The 18674-nt window shown below is 46.5% G+C and overlaps 1 protein-coding gene across 1 annotated transcript; it reads right to left on the bottom strand.

The window, feature by feature from the left end:
- Positions 1-967: 967 nt before the first annotated feature.
- Positions 968-18175, bottom strand: LOC139262495 (ferritin heavy chain B-like). Its single transcript, XM_070877674.1, has 6 exons — positions 18074-18175; positions 17412-17558; positions 17013-17138; positions 16512-16668; positions 6270-6331; positions 968-1192 (listed from the first exon to the last, which is right to left on the bottom strand). The coding sequence occupies exons 1-6, from the start codon at positions 18173-18175 to the stop codon at positions 968-970; spliced, it is 819 nt and encodes a 272-aa protein (XP_070733775.1).
- Positions 18176-18674: the final 499 nt, after the last annotated feature.

Genomic DNA, 18674 nt, shown 5'->3' with positions numbered 1-18674 from the left:
GGAGAGAACGGAGCCCTGTAATTGTGTCGGGCTCTGTTACTGATACCCTCCGAATCTGAGACCAGAGATCCATCGTCGGCCAGCAGCATCAAGAGCTGCTTACGGACCACCCGTCTTTTTTCCAGTGAGTAGAAGGGGGCGCCGCGGTCCAGGTCCCGGAGGAACTGGATGCGCAACCTCATGAACGCGCCTCGGAACCTGACAAGCTGCAGGTCCTTCCGCTCGCCCTTCCTCCATTCGTACACCGTCCACAGGGCCGCGTCCTCTACCACTTGATTGAGACGGAACTCCAGGTCGAACACCTCCTTCTCCAGGCGCCCAACCCTGACCTCCCGCCTCTTGGACCATCCTCTTACAGGCCTCACCTAAGTGAAGGCGCTGGAGTCAGGATGGAGATTCCGCCAGACGTCCACCAAGTCGAAGGACCCAACCAGGTCCCTCAACTTCTCCATCGCCACCATACTCTGCGGGGCACCAGAGCGGTCCCTCGCTTCGAAGGTGCAGTTAAAATCCCTCCCGAGGACAATGCAGTCGCCAACATCGACGGGGCCTAAAAGAGTGGACACTTCTTCGAAGAGGCGCACTTGCTGTGCACCGGGCTGAGGGGCGTACACATTTACGAATTGGAGTGCCACATCCCCCAGGTGAGCAGTGACATGGAGAAAGCAGCCTGGCATAGTCTTCTTGACCCCTAAGAACTCCAGCTGAAAATGTGGGGCCAGCAAGATAGTCACCGCAGAAGAAGTGGCAGTGAGGTGGCTCATGCGGACCTCTCCTTACCATTCTAGGAGCCACGTGGCCTCGTCTCCCGGAACAGTGTGGGTTTCTTACAGGAAGCACACCGCATATTTCCCCTCCTTTAGGAGCGAAAAGTTATTATATCTGTGGCACGCCTCTCTGCCGCCATTGATGTTGAGGCTGGCAATGGTTATCTTCATGACAAGAGCAGAGTCAACCTCTACTAACCCTACTGTGGGGAGGAAGCGGAGTCGTGTGATGACCTCCACTCCTTCAGCATTTTGACCCGGCGCAGCTCAAGATTGTCTTTTTTGGACAATGCCCTGTCCGAGCCTATGATTTTGACGGCGGTGCGGACGGACCTGATGAGCAACACCGGCTCGGACCATTTGTCCAGGGCCAGCTGGACTTTATTGCGGCGACCCTGGTATTCTGCCATAAAATCCCGGAGTTCCTTGGCGGGAATGAGGGGGACTCAGCGGCGGGCACGAGGAGATCCACTGCCTCACTGGCAGTGGACTTCAAATCCTCTCCCATGCCCAACACCGCGTCCCCGTCCTCCTTCGGGAGGTCACCACTAGCGGCCAGTCTGTCAACCACACAGGTAGATCCAATCCCCAGGATCGATGGCAGAGGAGTCCCCACTGGGCTCCTCCTGGGGTGCCAGCAGTGGAATGATTACCCTCCCCCCCCGCCCCATCCCAGACACCAGGGTGCACAGAGAAACCAGGGAGAAAAACCTCTCTAGTTCCTCCAACACACCCGGTGCCAATGTCAGGGATGGAGATAGAGGTTCCTCACCCTCCCTGCCACCACCCCCCGACCCAGCGGGCGGGGATTCTTGAGAAATGTTTTCTGACAGGTCGAGCAGAACCCAGGGGATGTCATAGTTCGTATGGGCGGGCTCGGACTTAGCCTCTTCGGCCTTGCCCGCCTCAGTCCGCTGGACGCTTGACCCAGCAGTGATGTTTTCTTTTGATGGCCCCTTGGCCCCCGCAAGAGGCAGGTCGTCTTCCCCATTTCCGGGAGGCTCAGGCTGAACAGCCTTGGCTGTCTCACCCTCCCCAGGGACAGACTCCCCCCCCCCCCCGCCTACGGCGCACGCTGCGACCGGTGCTGGGGACGTGGGACCCACGCCAGGCACCAAATCCTTCTGCACGGAGGGAACTTGGTCCTTCTCCGTTTCCCCGGAGTGGCGCCTTTTGTGTCCGGAGGGATGCGGAGGCAGGGGAATCTCCGCCCCCGCTCCGGCCCAGCGCTGATTCAGCCTTCTTTATCTTCTTTCCTCCCCTACCTGCAAATTAAAGTATTTTGTGGAGAGGGCACCAAAACACCCACCTTTAGATGTTGAGAATGGCTCTCCCTCCTTCCACACAGATGAAGTTGTGTTGAGCTATGCCAGCTTGTTTTCCCCTGCTCTCAAACTCTGCAGCAGTAGTGGTATTTGCAGCTCTTCCTCTCCTCTCTCCAAGTAGCTCTGTTAATGTGATAGCAGCTTCTCTTCTGGTTCTCAGAGTCTCACAGCAGTTGCACCACCTCATCCACCAGGCTCACAACTACACACCTCAGCATAAAACTGCACCAGGTTATCACTTAACTATACCAAAGAACATTTTTAAATCATTCCTCATTGTGGAAATATGCTTGGTCTGTGTCAAATTATCCCCGGTTTGAAAACCTGTCATTTCTCATTTCATTGGCTGCAATTTGCAATCCCAAAGGGCACGTGCACAAGTTCCGGGTTTAAGCATGCTCTGCGCATGTGCAAAAATCCATCCAATTGTTAACCAGACCTGACTCTGCTTAGCTTCCAAAATCAGGCGTTTTCAGACTATTGTAGCCATAGGTAGTCTTGTAACTAGTTTTCTCTTTAAAGGTATACAGACTTGTAAGGCATTCCTTTTTACGAGCTTATAGAATCATACAGCATGGAAGAATACAGAATTCTCTTCATAGATCCCACAAGTCCCTGTGGAAAGGATATCCGCGGGTGCAGAGCTGGGTTATTTGCCCAACTTCTGTCCAAAGAATGCCCGTGAAATTCTTGTGCCTGGTAAGAATATCACTACCTCCCTTGCCTTTGTGTAGCAGCTCGAGATCGTGTAGCAAGAAATGATCAAAGGAAAACGAGAGCGAGCAAGCAGCAAAATGGTTGGTGGTTGACTAAGAGCAGTATGAAGGTGCAGCGCTGTGAGCAGCCTCTGCTGGCAGCAAAAGCCTACTGCACCTGCCCTTTATTGCCTTTGTGATATATCCTTCATCATCATAGGTCATCCCTCGGAATCGAGGAAGACTTGCTTCCACTCTAAAAATGAATTCTTAGGTGACTGAACAGTCCAGTACAGAGAACCACAGTCCCTGTCACAGGTATGACAGACTTTCGTTGAGGGAAAGGGTGGGTGGGACTGGTTTGCCGCACACTCTTTCCGCTGCCTGCGCTTGGTTTTTGCATGCTCTCGGCGATGAGACTCGAGGTGCTGAGCGCCCTCCCAGATGCACTTCCTCCAATTAGGGCGCTCTTTGGCCAGGGACTCCTAGGTGTCAGTGGGGATATTGCACTTCATCAAGGAGGCTTTGAGGGTGTCTTTGAAACATTTCCTCTGCCCACCTTTGGCTCGTTTGCCGTGAAGGAGTTCCGAGTAGAGCGCTTGCCTTGGGAATCTCGTATCTGGCATGTGAACAATGTAGCCTGCCCAGTGGAGCTGATCGACTGTGGTCAGTGCTTCAATGCTGGGAATGTTGGCCAGGTCGAGGATACGAACATTGGTGCATCTGTCCTCCCAGGGGATTTGCATAGTCTTGGTGGTATTTCTCCAGCGACTTGAGGTGTCTACTGTACATGGTCCATGTTTCTGAGCCATACAGGAGGCTGGGTAACACTACAGCCCTGTAGACCATGAGCTTGGTGGATATCACAAAGAAGCACACACACACACTCACAAGGCTCAAAACAGAGAAACTTTCATCGTGTGACTTTGCCACATGATCCTTTTTTATTTACTTTAGTAGTTGCAATACATCAGTAGTCCACTAGGTGGAGCAGTAGTCCATTAGGGAGAGCTCTATTACACTTCACTCTCCTTAGTGAAGAAGTAATCATAACAAAATAATCATGAAACAAAATTTTCACAATATACACAACAAAAGATAAAAACTGATTTTTCCATATTTACAAATCAAACTTGACCACTGATTTTCTGTTTCAAAGAGGATGCCTTTGCTCTCGAACACGACTTTCCAAACCTGCTGTCGCACTTAGACTCATTCTAGATTGATCCTCAGGAGAGTTTTTCTCCAAGGGCAACCCTTGATCTGTAGTTGGACACTCTACAACTTAAGAATGTTTGTCTGCCTGACTCGGACTCAGACTTAAATTCTTACTTTCTCTTGGCCTTGTTTCTAGTACATCTGATGTAGGGTTTGCTACTGGTACTCTACTTGTAACAATGCCATTTGGCTCATCAGAAATAATTGAAACTTTCCAACTTTCAACTCCTTCCACATCACGAGGTAAAATATGATCAATGCGAACAAATCTAACCTTTCCTTGATCAAACATCTTGATCAAATATGTGGGAGAATCACATATCCTCACAATTCTTCCTGGTAACCACTGCAACCATTTATGGTGATGATTCTTCACTCGAATCTTCTGATTCAATTGTACACCTCTCTATCATGATTCCCTATCTGTCATAATTGTTTCTCTTCCACTGACTGTGCCAAGTTTGGATTTAACAACAAGAACCTGGTTCGTGGTTTTGAGAAACAACTCTGCTGGTGTTCTACAAGAATTTGTATGAGGAGTATACGATAAGTAATTAGAAAATGTGCTTGTTTGTGGTCCAACGACAACTGCCGTTTCTTTGGATCTGGATCCAACATTTGCTTGATGAGGGCACGTTTTACAATTTGTATTGAGCGCTCTGCTGCACCATTTGAAGCAGGGTGGTATGATGGAACTTTGGTATATTTCACACAGTTTCCACTCATGAACTGTGCAAATTCATCTGAACAAAATTGCGGTCCATTATCAGATGTAATTTCTTCTGGGAGGCCATATGAAGAAAACAATCTTCACAAATTGTCTAGTGTCTTACTTGTTGTTATTTTCCGCATTGGAAGCACCTCTACCTACTTCGAATGACTGTTGATCACAATGAACAATTGTCCTTCCAGCTCAGCAAAATCTATATGTAACCTTTGCCACACCCTGGGAGGCCCTTTCCAGGTTTGAAATGCTACTGATGGTGGTTTCTTGCTCACCGATTGACATGTTGTACACTGACTGACAATGTACTCTACATCTTTATCTAAACCTGGCCAGCATAAGTAACCATGTGCAAAACTCTTGGTCAAGCATATTCCCAGATGCTGGTCATGAAGATCTCCTAACAATTTGGATCTGAACTTATTTGGGATAACTTCTCTTGCACTCCACATGATACAATCTTTCGTTACTGATAATTCATTTTTACAAATGGATAAATATTTTCCTCTGATACCTGGTTTGGCCAGCCATTTGCTATGTAATCATACAACTTTGATATAACTGGGTCACGTTTGGTTACTGTACCAATCTCTTCAGCTGTGACTAGCAGTTCATCATTGTATGAAAAATAGAACACTTCTACCTTAGAGATAATGCCCTCAGAGAGTACCTGTTCAATAAGCACACGCTGGGGGAGAGTGACTAAACTGTCTGATGGGATCAAGCTTATTGTGTTTAGTACTTGTATTTATTTAATTGGGACCACCATCCTGTCGGGAATGATAGTGTGTGATTTTGTAGAAAGAGTTGTGAGATCTGGGCTCCTGATATGAAATGTAAATAAACTGTTCAATATTGGACTGGGCTTTGTCTCCGTGTATGTTTGAGTGCTTGCTTAATTTTCAATTAACATCACATGGTTTACATTAAACAAGAACTACACTGAGCTGTGCAACAGTGTTATGGGATTCTGTCCTATGAAATTTGTTTTTACTCTGGTGCAACAGCGATGTTTTGAGTTGGATATTCAGACATAGGTTGCAAGGTCTAAAACCTTCAACGGTGCATTTAGACCATTAACAGCCGCATGAGATATTGACTGAGGGACAAAGCATGGTCAGAGGTAGGTTTTAGGGCATGTCTTAAATAGGTTTAGAGAGGGAATGCCAGAACTTGGGATCTAGACAGCGTAATAAAAATTCTTGTTCCTACTAGTGAATATTCTTGCTGCCCTTACATAAATGACAACTCAGTACAACAAAATACAAGTTGCTGTAACATGTGTTAAACACTGGGCACGTTTCCCAGTAAATCAGAGTTTCACCATTTCAGACCAATGGCGGAGCAGGCTCGAGGGGCCGTATGGCCCAATCCTGCTCCTATTTCTTATGTTCTTAATATTCACGAGCGAGAACAGGAATTTTTTTCAGCTGCCAAGATTCCAAGCTCTGGAGTTCCCTCTCTATTGCTACCACTGACCATACTTTGTCCCCCAGTCAATTTATTTTTTACAAATCTAAACTTTGTTGAAGTAACAAACTGAGATTTCACCAACCTCAAACTCCTGTATTTTTGCTGCTGGATAATCCAGGGCGTGGCAGCCTAGAGGATGAGTGACAGTCCTCATTACCCAATCAGAAGTAACAGCCTCTCAGAGCACCAATCAACTAAAGGGAGGAGAGAAGATGGAGTCCCAGAGCCAGTCAGATTTTTGAAGAATGAGCATCATTGGCAGACAACTCAATGAGGATCCAAATTGTCCTAACTTTCCTCAAACACAGTTCAAATATCCAGAATCACAGGTTTAAATGAACCCCCTACTCTTTAGGCAAATCAATTGGGAAAAACTTAAACCTTAAGTGCACCCTTTATAAAAGGGAATAAACAATAAGTTCAAATGTGACAAAAGTAACATAAAAACTTTTCAAATTATAATTTAGTTCCCTGCATCCACGCTGCACTCCAGTCCTTCTGGTGCCCACCAGTCACGGAAAGCCTCAAGCATACCGGCAGACACCGCGTATTCCCTCTCCAGGGACACCCGGGCACGGACATAGGCGTGGAAGCGAGGCAGGCAGCCGGAAAGAAGACCCCATCGACTGTGCTCTGCCTGGACCAGTTAATGGCCACCTTGAAAGGTTCAATGATTCCTTGTTGATTGCGAGTCAGTATCTTTTTAATAGTTCTGGATGGTTCAGTGTGTGTATGAGGATCGCCATTGTTCATTGGGTTGGTCATATGCAGGTATCTGTGGGTTTGATGTAACATCTAAACATAGTGGTTATGTTACTGGACTCATAATCCAGAGGCCTGAACTAATGATCCAGAGACATGAATAAAAGTCCCACCATGGCAGCTGGGGAATTTTAATTCAGTTAATTAAATAAAAATCCGTGATAAAAAACAGTAATAAAATCAGTAATGTTGACCAGAGAGCTATCGGATTGTCATAAAATCCCATCTGGTTCACTAATGTCCTTAGGGAAGGAAATCTTCCGTCCTTACCTGGTCTGGCCTATACATGACTCCAAACTCCCAATAATGTGGTTGACTCTTAACTGCCCTCCGAACTGGCCTAGCAAGCGACTCAGTTTTAACAAACCGCGATGAGAAACAATAATAAGAATAAAACAGGATGAGCCACCCGGCATTGATCTCGGCCCACCCAGCCCAGTCGATCCTGTAAAGTCCTCCTAACTAACATCTGGGGAATTGTGCCAAAATTGGGAGAGCTGTCCTACTGACTAGTCAAGCAACAGCCTGACATAGTCATACTCACAGAATCATACCTTTCAGCCAATGTCCCAAATTCCTCCATCACCATCCCTGGGTATGTCCTATCCCACCGGCAGGGCAGACCCACCAGAGGTGGCGGCTCAGTGGTATATAATCGGGGAGTGGCCCTGGAAGTCTCATGGGTTCAGGTAAAGCATGGGCATAGCTGAGCAATATAGCTGCCAGATTGGGCCTGCGACAGGTGGTGAGAGAACCAACAGAACTGAAAACCTATTTGACTTCATCCTCATCAATCTACCTGTCGCAGATGCATATGTCCATTACAGTACTGGAGACGAAGTCCCGTATTCACTCTCAGGAAACACCCATCATGCTGTGTGGCACTAAATGGAATAAATTCAGAACAGACCTAGCAGCTCAAAACTGAGCATTCATGAGGTGCTGTGGGCCATCAGCAGCAGCAGAATTGTATTCCACCGCAATCTAAAATCTCATGGTCCAGCCTATCATTCGCTCATTACCATCAAGGCAAGGGACCAACGCTGGTTCAATGAGGAGTGCAGAAGAGGATGCCAGGAACAGCACCAGTTGTACCTGATTAGAGGTACCAACCTGGGGAAGCTGCAGCACAAGACTGTATGCTAAATAACAGAAACAGCATGCTATAGACAGAGCTCAGCAATCCCACAATCAAAGCTCTGCAGTCCTGCCACATCCAGTCGTCAATAGTGGTGGACAATTAAACAACTAACGGGAGGAGAAGGTTCCATGAATATCCCTGTCCTCAATGAGGGCAGGGTCCAGCTCGTCAGTGCAAAAGACAAGGCTGAAGCATTTGCAACCATCTTCAGCTAGAAGTGCCTCATGGATGATCTATCTCAGCCGCTTTCTGAGGTCCCCATGATCACAGAAGCCAATCTTCAGCCAATTCAATTCACTTGATGTGATGTCAAGAAATGGCTGAGTGCACTGGATACAGCAAAGGCTATGGGCCCCAACAACATCCTGGCTGTCGTGCTGAAGACTTGTGCTCCAGAATGAACTGTGCCAGTACAGCGACAACACTGGCATCTACCAGACAATGTGTGAAACTGCCCAGGTATGCCTTGTCCACAAAATCCAATCCAGCCAATTACTACCCCATCAGTCTACTCTCAACCATCAGCACAGTGATGGAAGGTGTAGTCAACAGTTCTATCAAGCAGCACTTACCAATAATCTTCACCCCGATGCTCAGTTTGGGTTCGGCCAGGACCACTCATCTGCAGAACTCATTACAGCCTTGGTTCAAACATGGACAAAAGAGCAGAATTCCAGGTGAAATGTGAGTGACTGTCCTTGATATCAAGGCAGCATTTGATCGTGTGTGGCATCAATGAACCCTGGTAAAATTGAAGTCATTGGGAATCAGGACCAAAACTCTCCACTGGCTGGAGCCATACCTAGCACTACAGAAGATGGTTTTGGTTGTTGGAGGCCAATTATCTCAGCCACAGAACATCATTGCTGGAGTTCCTCAGGGCAGTGTCCTAGGCCCAAACATCTTCAACTGCTTCATCAATGAACATCCCTCCATCATAAGATAAGAAGTGGGATGTTTGCTGATGATTGCATAGTGTTCAGTTCCTTTCTCAACTCCTCAGAAAATGAAGTAGTCCACGCCCAAATGCAGCAAGACCTGGATGACATTCAGTGTGGAGCTGATAAGTGTAAAGTAACATTTGTACCACACAAGGGCCAGGCAATGTTTATCTCCAACACGCGAGAGTCTAACCACCTGCCCTTCACAGAATCGCACATCATCAACACTTGGGTGTTACCATTGACCAAAAACTTAACTGGACCAGTCACATAAATACTGTGGTAACAAGAGCGGGTCAGAGGCTGGGAATTCTGTGGCGTGTCTCACCTCCTGACTCCCCAAAGCCTTTCCAGCATCTACAAGGCACAAGTCAGGAGTGTGATGGAATACTCTTCAATTGCCTGGATGAGTGTAGCTCCCACAAAACTCTGAAGCTCGACACCAGCCAGAACAAAGTAGCCCGCTTGATTGGTACCCATCCACCTCGTTCACCATTCACTGCCTCCACCACCAGCGTACCATGGCTGCAGTGTGTACCATCTACAAGATGCACTGCAGCAACTCGCCAAGGTTTCTTCAGCAACACCTGCCAACCCACGAGCTCTACCAACTAGAAGGACAAGGGCAGCAGGCACATGGGAACATCATCACCTGCAACTTCCCCTCCTGACTTGGAAATATATCGCCATTCCTTCATCGTCGCTGGGTCAAAACGACAGAACTCCCTCCCTAACAGCACTGTGGGAGTACCTTCTCCACAAGGACTGCAGCGGTTCAAGCAGGTGTCTCACCACAACCTTCTCATGGGCAATTAGTGATGGGCAATAAATGCTGGCCTTGCCAGTGGCGCCCGCATTCCGCAATGAATAAAAACGACATTAACATGTGAAGACTAAACGAGACAATTTAATTGCACCCAGTGCAGTTCTCAGCAAAGTCCTTAATTAACTTGTAAACACTGGATTATTGCAGCTCCAGCATCAACAACATTTGAATCCATTCATCGACGAGAAGGGGATAAATGGAGATCCAGTAGGATTTGGAAAGGATGCTGGCTATTTGATGTGAAATGCACAACACGATGAAATACAAATGGATACATTTATGGTGGAGCTGCTGGTATTGGGTTATAAATTGTTGCAACAGGCATGGGTGGGGACAACAGGGGGAAGGCTTTCAGGAGAAGTATCTATTTAACTTGTGTGTTTTCCTTTATGCATTTAATGCATTTAATCCTTGCCCAATTCCTTATACATATGGGAGCCTAGTCAGTGAGTGTTGGCAGATTAGTCAACCATGAGGTGGGGTGGGAGGGGTCCCAGCCCCAAGCCCAATATGTGACCTATGTGGGGTAAGGTAGAATAGTGGTTATGCTACTTGATAAGGAAAAGTAAAAAAACAAACTATTATTTTAATGTGGTGGGATTACAAAATGCTGTGGTACAGAGGGATCTGGGGATCCTTGTACATGAAACTTCAAAAGTTAGCATGCGGGTACAGCATTTAATTAGGAAAGCACATGTAACGTTGCCGTTTATTTCAAGGGGGATGGAGTATAAAAGTAAGGACGTCCTGCTACAACTGTACATCATCATCATCATCATGGCATTTAGAAGACTGAAAAGTGATCTTATTGAAACGTATAAGATTCTGAGAAGGCTCAAACGAGGATGACTTGCTTCCACATGAGTTCACAGATGTTTCAAAAAGATCCGATGTTCCAGACCTGAACTCCAGTTGAGGAGGTGTAAAATGCCTGTGCGTGGATTTTTTTAACGTGTGGTGATTGTTGCACATCAGCCACCACACGGGCTTGACAAAACTAGGCCTTTATCCAATGGCAAAGGTTAACCAGGACAACTGGAGACCCGCTGTGCTGCACGGACCTAGTGCGCACACATATCGAGTGTGGGCAGGCCCTTGCTGCCCCTGCGCCCTTGGCTCTTCTGGGTCCCATACCCTCAGTTGCCGCACCTCCGCCAAGATCTCTCGCCGCTCCTCCACAACAAAGATTCGTCGCACCTCTGCCACAATCCCTCACCGCTCTTTCACCTCAAAAACACTTGTCACATCTCCCGCCGCACCTCCGCACCAAACATTCGTCGAACCTCCGTCACGATCACCTAACAAATCTCAGCCACGATCGCTCATCGCTCCTTCACCCCGATCACTCATCGCAAATCTTCCACAACCTTCTCGCTCCTCTGCTTTACCAGGGCCCCACCGATGCTCCTGCCCACGCTCCAAACGGCGACCTGAGTCCTGATGACGTCGCCCAGTCGCCCATTTCAAAGCCGTCGCACATTTGCGTCAGCTTGCGCTGGAAGCTGCAGTGGCTCACTCCAGCTCTTTATCCTCCTGACCTGCGGAGAGGTTCTCTGTACAACTGTATAGGACGTTGGTGAGACCACATCTGTACAGCTTTGATCTCCTTATTTAAGGAGGGATATACTTGCAATGGAGGCAGTTCAAAGAAAGTCCATGAGGTTGATTCCTGAGATGAAGGTGTTGTCATATGGAGAAAGGATAAGCAGGTTGAACCTATACTCATTGGAGTTTAGAAGATTGAAAAGTGGTCTTATTGAAACATATAAGATTCTGAGGAGGCTTGATAGTGTAGATGCAGAGAGGATGTTACCCCACATGGGCGAATCTAGAATTAGAGGGCATAGTTACAGAATAAGGGGTCGCCCAATTAAAACGGAAATGAGGAAGAATTTCTTCTCTCAGAGGGTTGTGAATCTTTGGAATTCTCTTACACCAGAGAACTGTGGAGGCTGGGTCATTGACTATATTTAAGGTGGAGATAGACAGATTTCTAAATGATAAGGGGGTCAAGGGTTATGGGGAGAGGGTAGGGAAGTGGAGTTGCGGCCAAGATCAGATGAGCCATGATCTTATTGAATGGCAGAGCAGACTCGAGGGACCAAACGACCTACTCCTGCTCTTATTTCATATGTTCTTATATAAGTAATCCAGAGTCCTGGACTAATGATCCAGAGTCAAAATCTCACCATGGGAGCGGCAGAAATTTACTTCAGTTAATTAATTAAATAAATCTGGAGTAAACAGCTGGTCTCAGTACTGGTGATCATGAAACTAGCGGATTGTCATAAAAACCGATCTCCATTAGCGAAGGAAATCTGCCGTCCTTACCCGGTCTGGCTCTAGGACCATCATCATCATCATAGGCAGTCCCTCGGTGTCGAGGATGACTTGCTTCCACTCTAAAAGTAAGTTCTCAGGTGGCTGAAGAGACCAATGTGGGACCTACAGTCTCTGTCACAGGTGGGGCAGACGGTGGTTGAAGGAAAGGCGGGTGGGGAGCCTGGGTTGACACACGCTCCTTCTGCTGTCTGCATTTGGTTTCTGCTTGCTCTCGGCGATGAGACTCGAGATGCTCAGCGCTGTCCTGGATGCTCTTCCTCCACTTAGGGCGGTCTTAAGCCAGGGATTCCCAGGTACTGGTGGGGATGTTGCATTTTATCAAGGAGGCTTTGAGGGCGTCCTTGAAGCGTTTCCTCTGCCCACCTGGACCTCGCCTGTCGTGATGAAGCTCCGAGTAGAGCGCTTGATTTGGGAGTCTCGTGTCGGGCATGCGGACGACGTGACCCGCCCAACGGAGCTGATCGAGCATCATCAGGGCTTTGATGCCATATAGGAGGAGGGTATCACTACTGCCCTGCAGACCATAAGCTTGGTGCCAGTTTTGACATCCTGGTCTTCAAACACTCTTTTCCTCAGGCGACTGAAGGCTGCGCTGCACCTTGTCATCGATGTCTGCCCTTGCTCCTGAGATATGGAAAATGGTCCACGTTGTCTAAGGCTGCACCGTGGACTTTGATGATCGAGGGCAGAGTGGGGTGGGCGGGCGGGGAGGGCGGCAGTGATGTGTGGTGGGGTCACGGGGGTGGAGGACCCTAGTCTTAATGATGTTTAGTGTAAGACCTATGCTTTCGTACGCCTCAGTGAGGGTGTTCCAAATGTGAAAAAACTAACATGAACACTTTTCAAATTATAATTTAGTTCCCTGTATCCACGCTGCACTCCAGTCCCTCTGGTACCCACCGGTCACGGAAGGCCTCCAGCATACCGGCAGACACTGCGTGCTCCCTCTCCAGGGACACCCGGGCACGGACATAGCCACAGAAGAGAGACAGGCAGACGGAGAGAACACCCCATCGACCGTGCTCTGTCTGGATCAGTTAGTTGCCACCTTGAAAGGTTCATTGAATCCTCTATTGTTTGTGAGTTAGTGTCTTTTTAAAAGATCTGGATGTTTCTGTGGGTTGGTCATTTGAAGGTATCTGTGGATTTGATGTAACATCCAAACAGATCAATGAGTGTGCAAAGCAACCAAAAGTGGGTCAGATGAATGCAAATTGCTCGTGATCAATGTGTCAAACACAAATACTCAGATACTCCATCACTTCCAAGTTTAGTGAGCACCTATACACACATCAGCTAGATGTGGAGGGGTGTTCAGTTCTTGTCTTTTAGCATTAAATTTTAGAAGCAATGAAATAGACTGCAGGCCAAAAAGGAAGATGTGCACCTCTGTTCAGTCTGCAAACTTCCAGTCGCCTGTCACTTTAATTCTCCGCTCCCCTCACACTCTGACCTCTCTGTCATCGGCCTCTTACACTGTTCCAACAAAGCTTAACATAATTCCTCAGCTTTCTATTAGGCACATTATAGCATTCTGGACTCAGCATCAAGTTCAACAATTTCAAACCAAAACCTGTGTCACTATCTTTTTCAGATGGCAGCTGTTGATGATCCTGCTGCACCCATTTACATCTCTTCTAGACCCATCTTTTGTTCCTTTACTTGTCCCATTGCATCTCCTTTTGCTTTGTACTTTCATACCTTTTGTCATTTAATCACTCCGGCCTTCCACCCTATCACAGACCTTCCCTTTTGTTCTTTCCTCCCCTCCCCCACCCCTTTCCCTGCCCCTACACTTGCTTAAAATCTGTTACATCACTAACTTTTTCCAGTTCTGGCAACAGATCTTTGACCTGAAATGTTAACTCTGTTTCTCTCTCTACAGATGCTGCCTGACCTGTTGAGTATTTCCAGCAGTTTCTTTTTTCTTTCAGATTTCCAGCACCCGCAGTATTTTGCTTTTGTTCCTTTTCTTCTTTTAACTGAACACATTTTCAGATCAATGTCGTGTGACCTTGCATTAAACAAGAACTACTTCTGCTGAGAAATAGGTTGTGATCTTGATCAAAACTGATTTGCTTGGGCATGTGGCTGTTTTAATCTCTTCCCCTCCAGAATATTGACTTTGGTTCCGTGGTGCCCTAAGATGGACATAGCTACAAATCTAATCTTAGCCTTCAACCGGTTTTAAAGTTGGGTGAACTGGAGAAAGGGATTTCAGTGTAATCTGGTCATGGTAAGACCTTGCCCCTCATGTTTGAACCACTTTGCCAAGGGCGTGCTGTTACAGTACAGAGTCTGTACCTTCTGCATAGACAACCCCCAAGAATTACAGCTGGTAGTCTTTCTATTTTGGAAACACCAGGAACGTGTTCACTGAAACAGGTTTCGCTCAGGCCAACATCCCCAGCATCGAAGCATTGACCACACCCGATCAGCTCCGCTGGACGGGCCACAGTCTGCATGACTGACACGTGACTCCCTACACAAGCGCTCTACTCGGTGCTCTGCCACGGCGTGAGCCCCACGTGGACAGAGGAAACGCTTCAAGGACACCCTCAACGCCTCCATGAAAAAGTGCAACATCCCCATTGACACCTGGAATCCCTGGCCCAAGACCGCCCAAAGTGGAGGAAACGCATCTGGGAAGGCACTGAACACCCTGAGTCTCTTCGCTGAGAGCAAGGTCAAGCCAAGCGTCGACAGCGGAAGGAGCGTGCAGCAACCCATGCACCCCAACCTCCCGTTCCTCCAATCACCGTCTGCCCCACCTGTGACAGAGACTGTAGGTCCTCCATTGGCCTTTTCAGTCACCTGAGAACTCATTTTGAGTGTGGAAGCAATTCATCCTCAACACCGAAGGACTGCCTAAGAAGAAGAGACGATTTGGTCTCCACAATGTAGAGGAGACCGCATCGTGAGCAGCGAATAGAGTAAACTAAATTGCAAGTACAAGTAAATCACTGTTTAACCTGGAAGGAGTGTTTGATTCTCTGAACAGTAGGAAGGGAGGAGGTAAAAGGGCAGGTGTTGCATCTCCTACACTTTCACGGGAATGTACTGTGGAAAAGGGAGGGGGCCTTTTGGGTGATTGAGGACCAGAGTACCACGGACAGAGAGGTCCCTTCAGAATGCTGAAAGTGGAGGGAAAGGGAAGATGTGTTTGCTAGTAGGATCGCTCTAGAGGTGGATGAAATGTCAGAGGATGATCAGTTGAACGTGAGGACAAGGGGAACTGTATCATAGTTCTGCGAGTGAGGGGACAGGGGTTAGAGTACAACTGGGAAATGGAGTCCAGTTGCACAGGCAGACCTTCACTACCATATGTGAGCATAGATCATGTTGGCAAGTTATTCAATCATGAAGGGAGCAGGCAGAAGAGAATCTGTACCAGAACCACCACACTAGGGTAGCCATACTAACCAATGAAGCTGTGACAGCAAGCTCATGGCACCTGTTGCTTTCTCTCCTCACCCAATTGTAGTCCCCAGGGTTCAATGCACTCAGACATTGCTGGTTTGTACAGCAATTGCTGCTCTGCCTACAAAGCAAAACAGAAAGTCTACAGCAGCAATGGTGAAGTCAGTTACTGAACAACCTGCAATAATAACTGAACAAGATCTGCAGCTGTTAAATAGGATACTAATCCAGGACACTTTCTTCACTGGTCTGAAATGGTGACACTCTGCTTTAGTGGGAAACATTCCCAGTGTTTAACATATCTTACAGCAACTTTGATGTTGTTGTATGGAAGTGGTCAGTTATGTAATGGTTGAGAGAAGGTTCACTAGTGGCAACAGGTATTTTCAATCCGCTATCCAGATCCCAAGCTCTGCCATTCTCTCTCTGAACCTATTTAAGGCACTCCTTAAAACAGACCTCTGACCATGCTTTATCACTTAATTAATATCTCATGTGGCTGTTAATGGTCTTAACACACCCTCACACATTTCACACCTTGGAACAGGTGTCGGAATATACCAAACTCAATACAACCCAGAGGAAAAATAAATTTCATAGGACTGAGTCCCATAACACTGTTCCACAGCTTAGTGTAATTTTGTTTGAGGACAATCACATCATGTTGTTCAATGAAAAATAATCAACTACTCAAACATACAAGGAGACAAAATCCAATCCAATGTTGAACAATTTATTTACAGTTATGTTACATCACACCAAGATGCTCATCTCCAATCTTTGTACAACATCGCAAGCCATCAGTCAGTACCGGACAGGAGTCCCAGTTATTATAAATACAAGTACTAAACAGAATTAGTTGATCCCATCAGTCACTTGAGTCACTCTCGCCCAGGGTGTGCTTGTCAAACAGGTACTCTCCCAGGCCATTCTCAGGGGCTCCCAGTCTCTTCAGGTTGGTGATGTGATCTCCCAGCTTCTTGATCATCTTCACTTGTTCATCCAAGTAGTGAGTCTCCAGGAAGTCACACAACTGAAAGAGGGAAACTAGTTATATCCAGCAGTAGATATCAAGGAATGTCAGCTTCCCCTTCAGAGTTTGATTTTAATACTCAAACAGAATAGTCAAGTGGTACAATTACTGCATCATTAGATTAAACTTACTGCACAATAGGTGATCAGATCCTGGGATCACTGGGACACATTTACTAGTCACTGTCCACAGTAGGCCAACTTCCCCCATCCCTTCCCAAACAAAAACCAGACACCTGCACAAAGCTATTAGGCATAGAGATCTTTTAATTAGGATCAAGCACAGCAAGGTTCCACCACCTTCAACTTACCCAAAATCCCACATTAAAGCATTAAAAAACTTACATGAGGGTCAGTACATTCAGTGGAGAGTTTGTGCAGATCCAGCAGACTCTGGTTCACATTCTTCTCCATCTGCAGAGCTCTCTGCATCGCATCCAGACCATTGCTCCACTCATCCTGCTCTGGTTTCTGGAAAGAAAGAAAATTCTAACATTATACTTAGAATGGATTAAACAAACATTAGAAAAATATTGAAGGAAATTAGGGGGCAATCAAAAGTCTATTTTAATTGAATCGGCAAGCGAGAGAGAGAAAAAAATATGGGAGGAAGCTCGCTGAAATATTACCAGCTTGGCCGAATGGCTTGTGCGCTGTAAATTGAATATAATTGCTTTAGAATGTGTTTGAAACAATCAGTCTAAGGGGAACCAGACAGAAGGCTACTCATTTATTAAATACAACCTTGATGTCTGCCAAGATGATTCGGCCTCCACGGCGATTCTGGAATTTCATCAGTTTCTCAGCATGCTCACGTTCCTCATGTGACTGCTCCTTGAAGAACTCAGTAAAGTGACGCAGAGCAACATCATCCCGGTCAAAGTAGAAGGACTGCAGAGAGATCAGGAGAGAGTTTGGTATTATATTGCAGAATTATCACATACAGTAATTCAACCTCAATATTTTGCTTTCTTGCAAGGGTTCACAGACGCACTGAACTTTAAATCCAATGAAAAACCACAGCCCAGCATCAAAGCCTTGATTTTACTGGGTGGGGAGGTGGATGCGAATGAAAGTATTCTAGATTTCCACCATCCTTGCAGGAAAGAATACTTCCCAACTTCACTCCTACAGGGTCCAACTCATATTTTAAGATTCTCTACCTTGCTTTTGCAATGAGGGGATGGAAAGTCCATAGTGATTTAGAATGAGGATACAAATTCTGAATTCCATGCATTGAGTGCAGAATATTCTCCACATAAACTTCAACAAGTTCAAAAGTTGCCAGGAATGATAGTCTTTAAGATTCAAGATACTCAGAATAGGTGGTCTGGATACAGCACAGAATTTAGTAAATCCACATTACATAGTCTCCATTGTGAAGTGGTCTAAAATGGAAAACTCACCATAGAGAGATAAACATAGGAGGAATAGAGTTCCATGTTGATCTGCTTGTTGACAGCATCCTCACAATCCTGGTGGTAGTTCTGACACACTTGAGAAACCATCTTCATTCTTTTTCACAAATCTAAAGTTTGTTGAAGCAACAAACTAAGATTTAGCCAACTGCAAACTCCTGTATTTATACGACTGGATAATCCAGGGCGTGGCAACCTACAGGATGAGTGACAGTCCTCAATACCCAATCAGAAGTTGCAGCTTCTCAGAGCGCCAATCACATAAAGGGAGGAGGGGAGATGGACTCCCAGAGCCAGTCAGATCTTTGAAGAATGAGCATCATTGGCTGACATCTCAATGAGGATCACAATTGTCCTAACTTTCCTCAAACACAGTTCAAATTTTCAGCATCACAGGCTTAAATGAATCCTCTACTCTTTAGGCTAATCAATTGGGAAAAAATTAAACCATAAGTCTCCCCTTTATAAGGATGAATAAACAATAAGATCCAAATGTGAAAAAACTAACAAACACTCTTCAAATTATAATTTAGTTCCCTGTATCAACACTGCACTCAGTCCCTCTGGTGCCCACAGTCACAAAAAGCCT

This window comes from Pristiophorus japonicus, chromosome 4 (assembly GCF_044704955.1).
Source record: "Pristiophorus japonicus isolate sPriJap1 chromosome 4, sPriJap1.hap1, whole genome shotgun sequence".
Taxonomy (NCBI): Eukaryota; Metazoa; Chordata; class Chondrichthyes; family Pristiophoridae; genus Pristiophorus; species Pristiophorus japonicus.
Note: the sequence above shows the minus strand (reverse complement) of the source record. Positions and strands in the feature narration are given on the sequence as shown.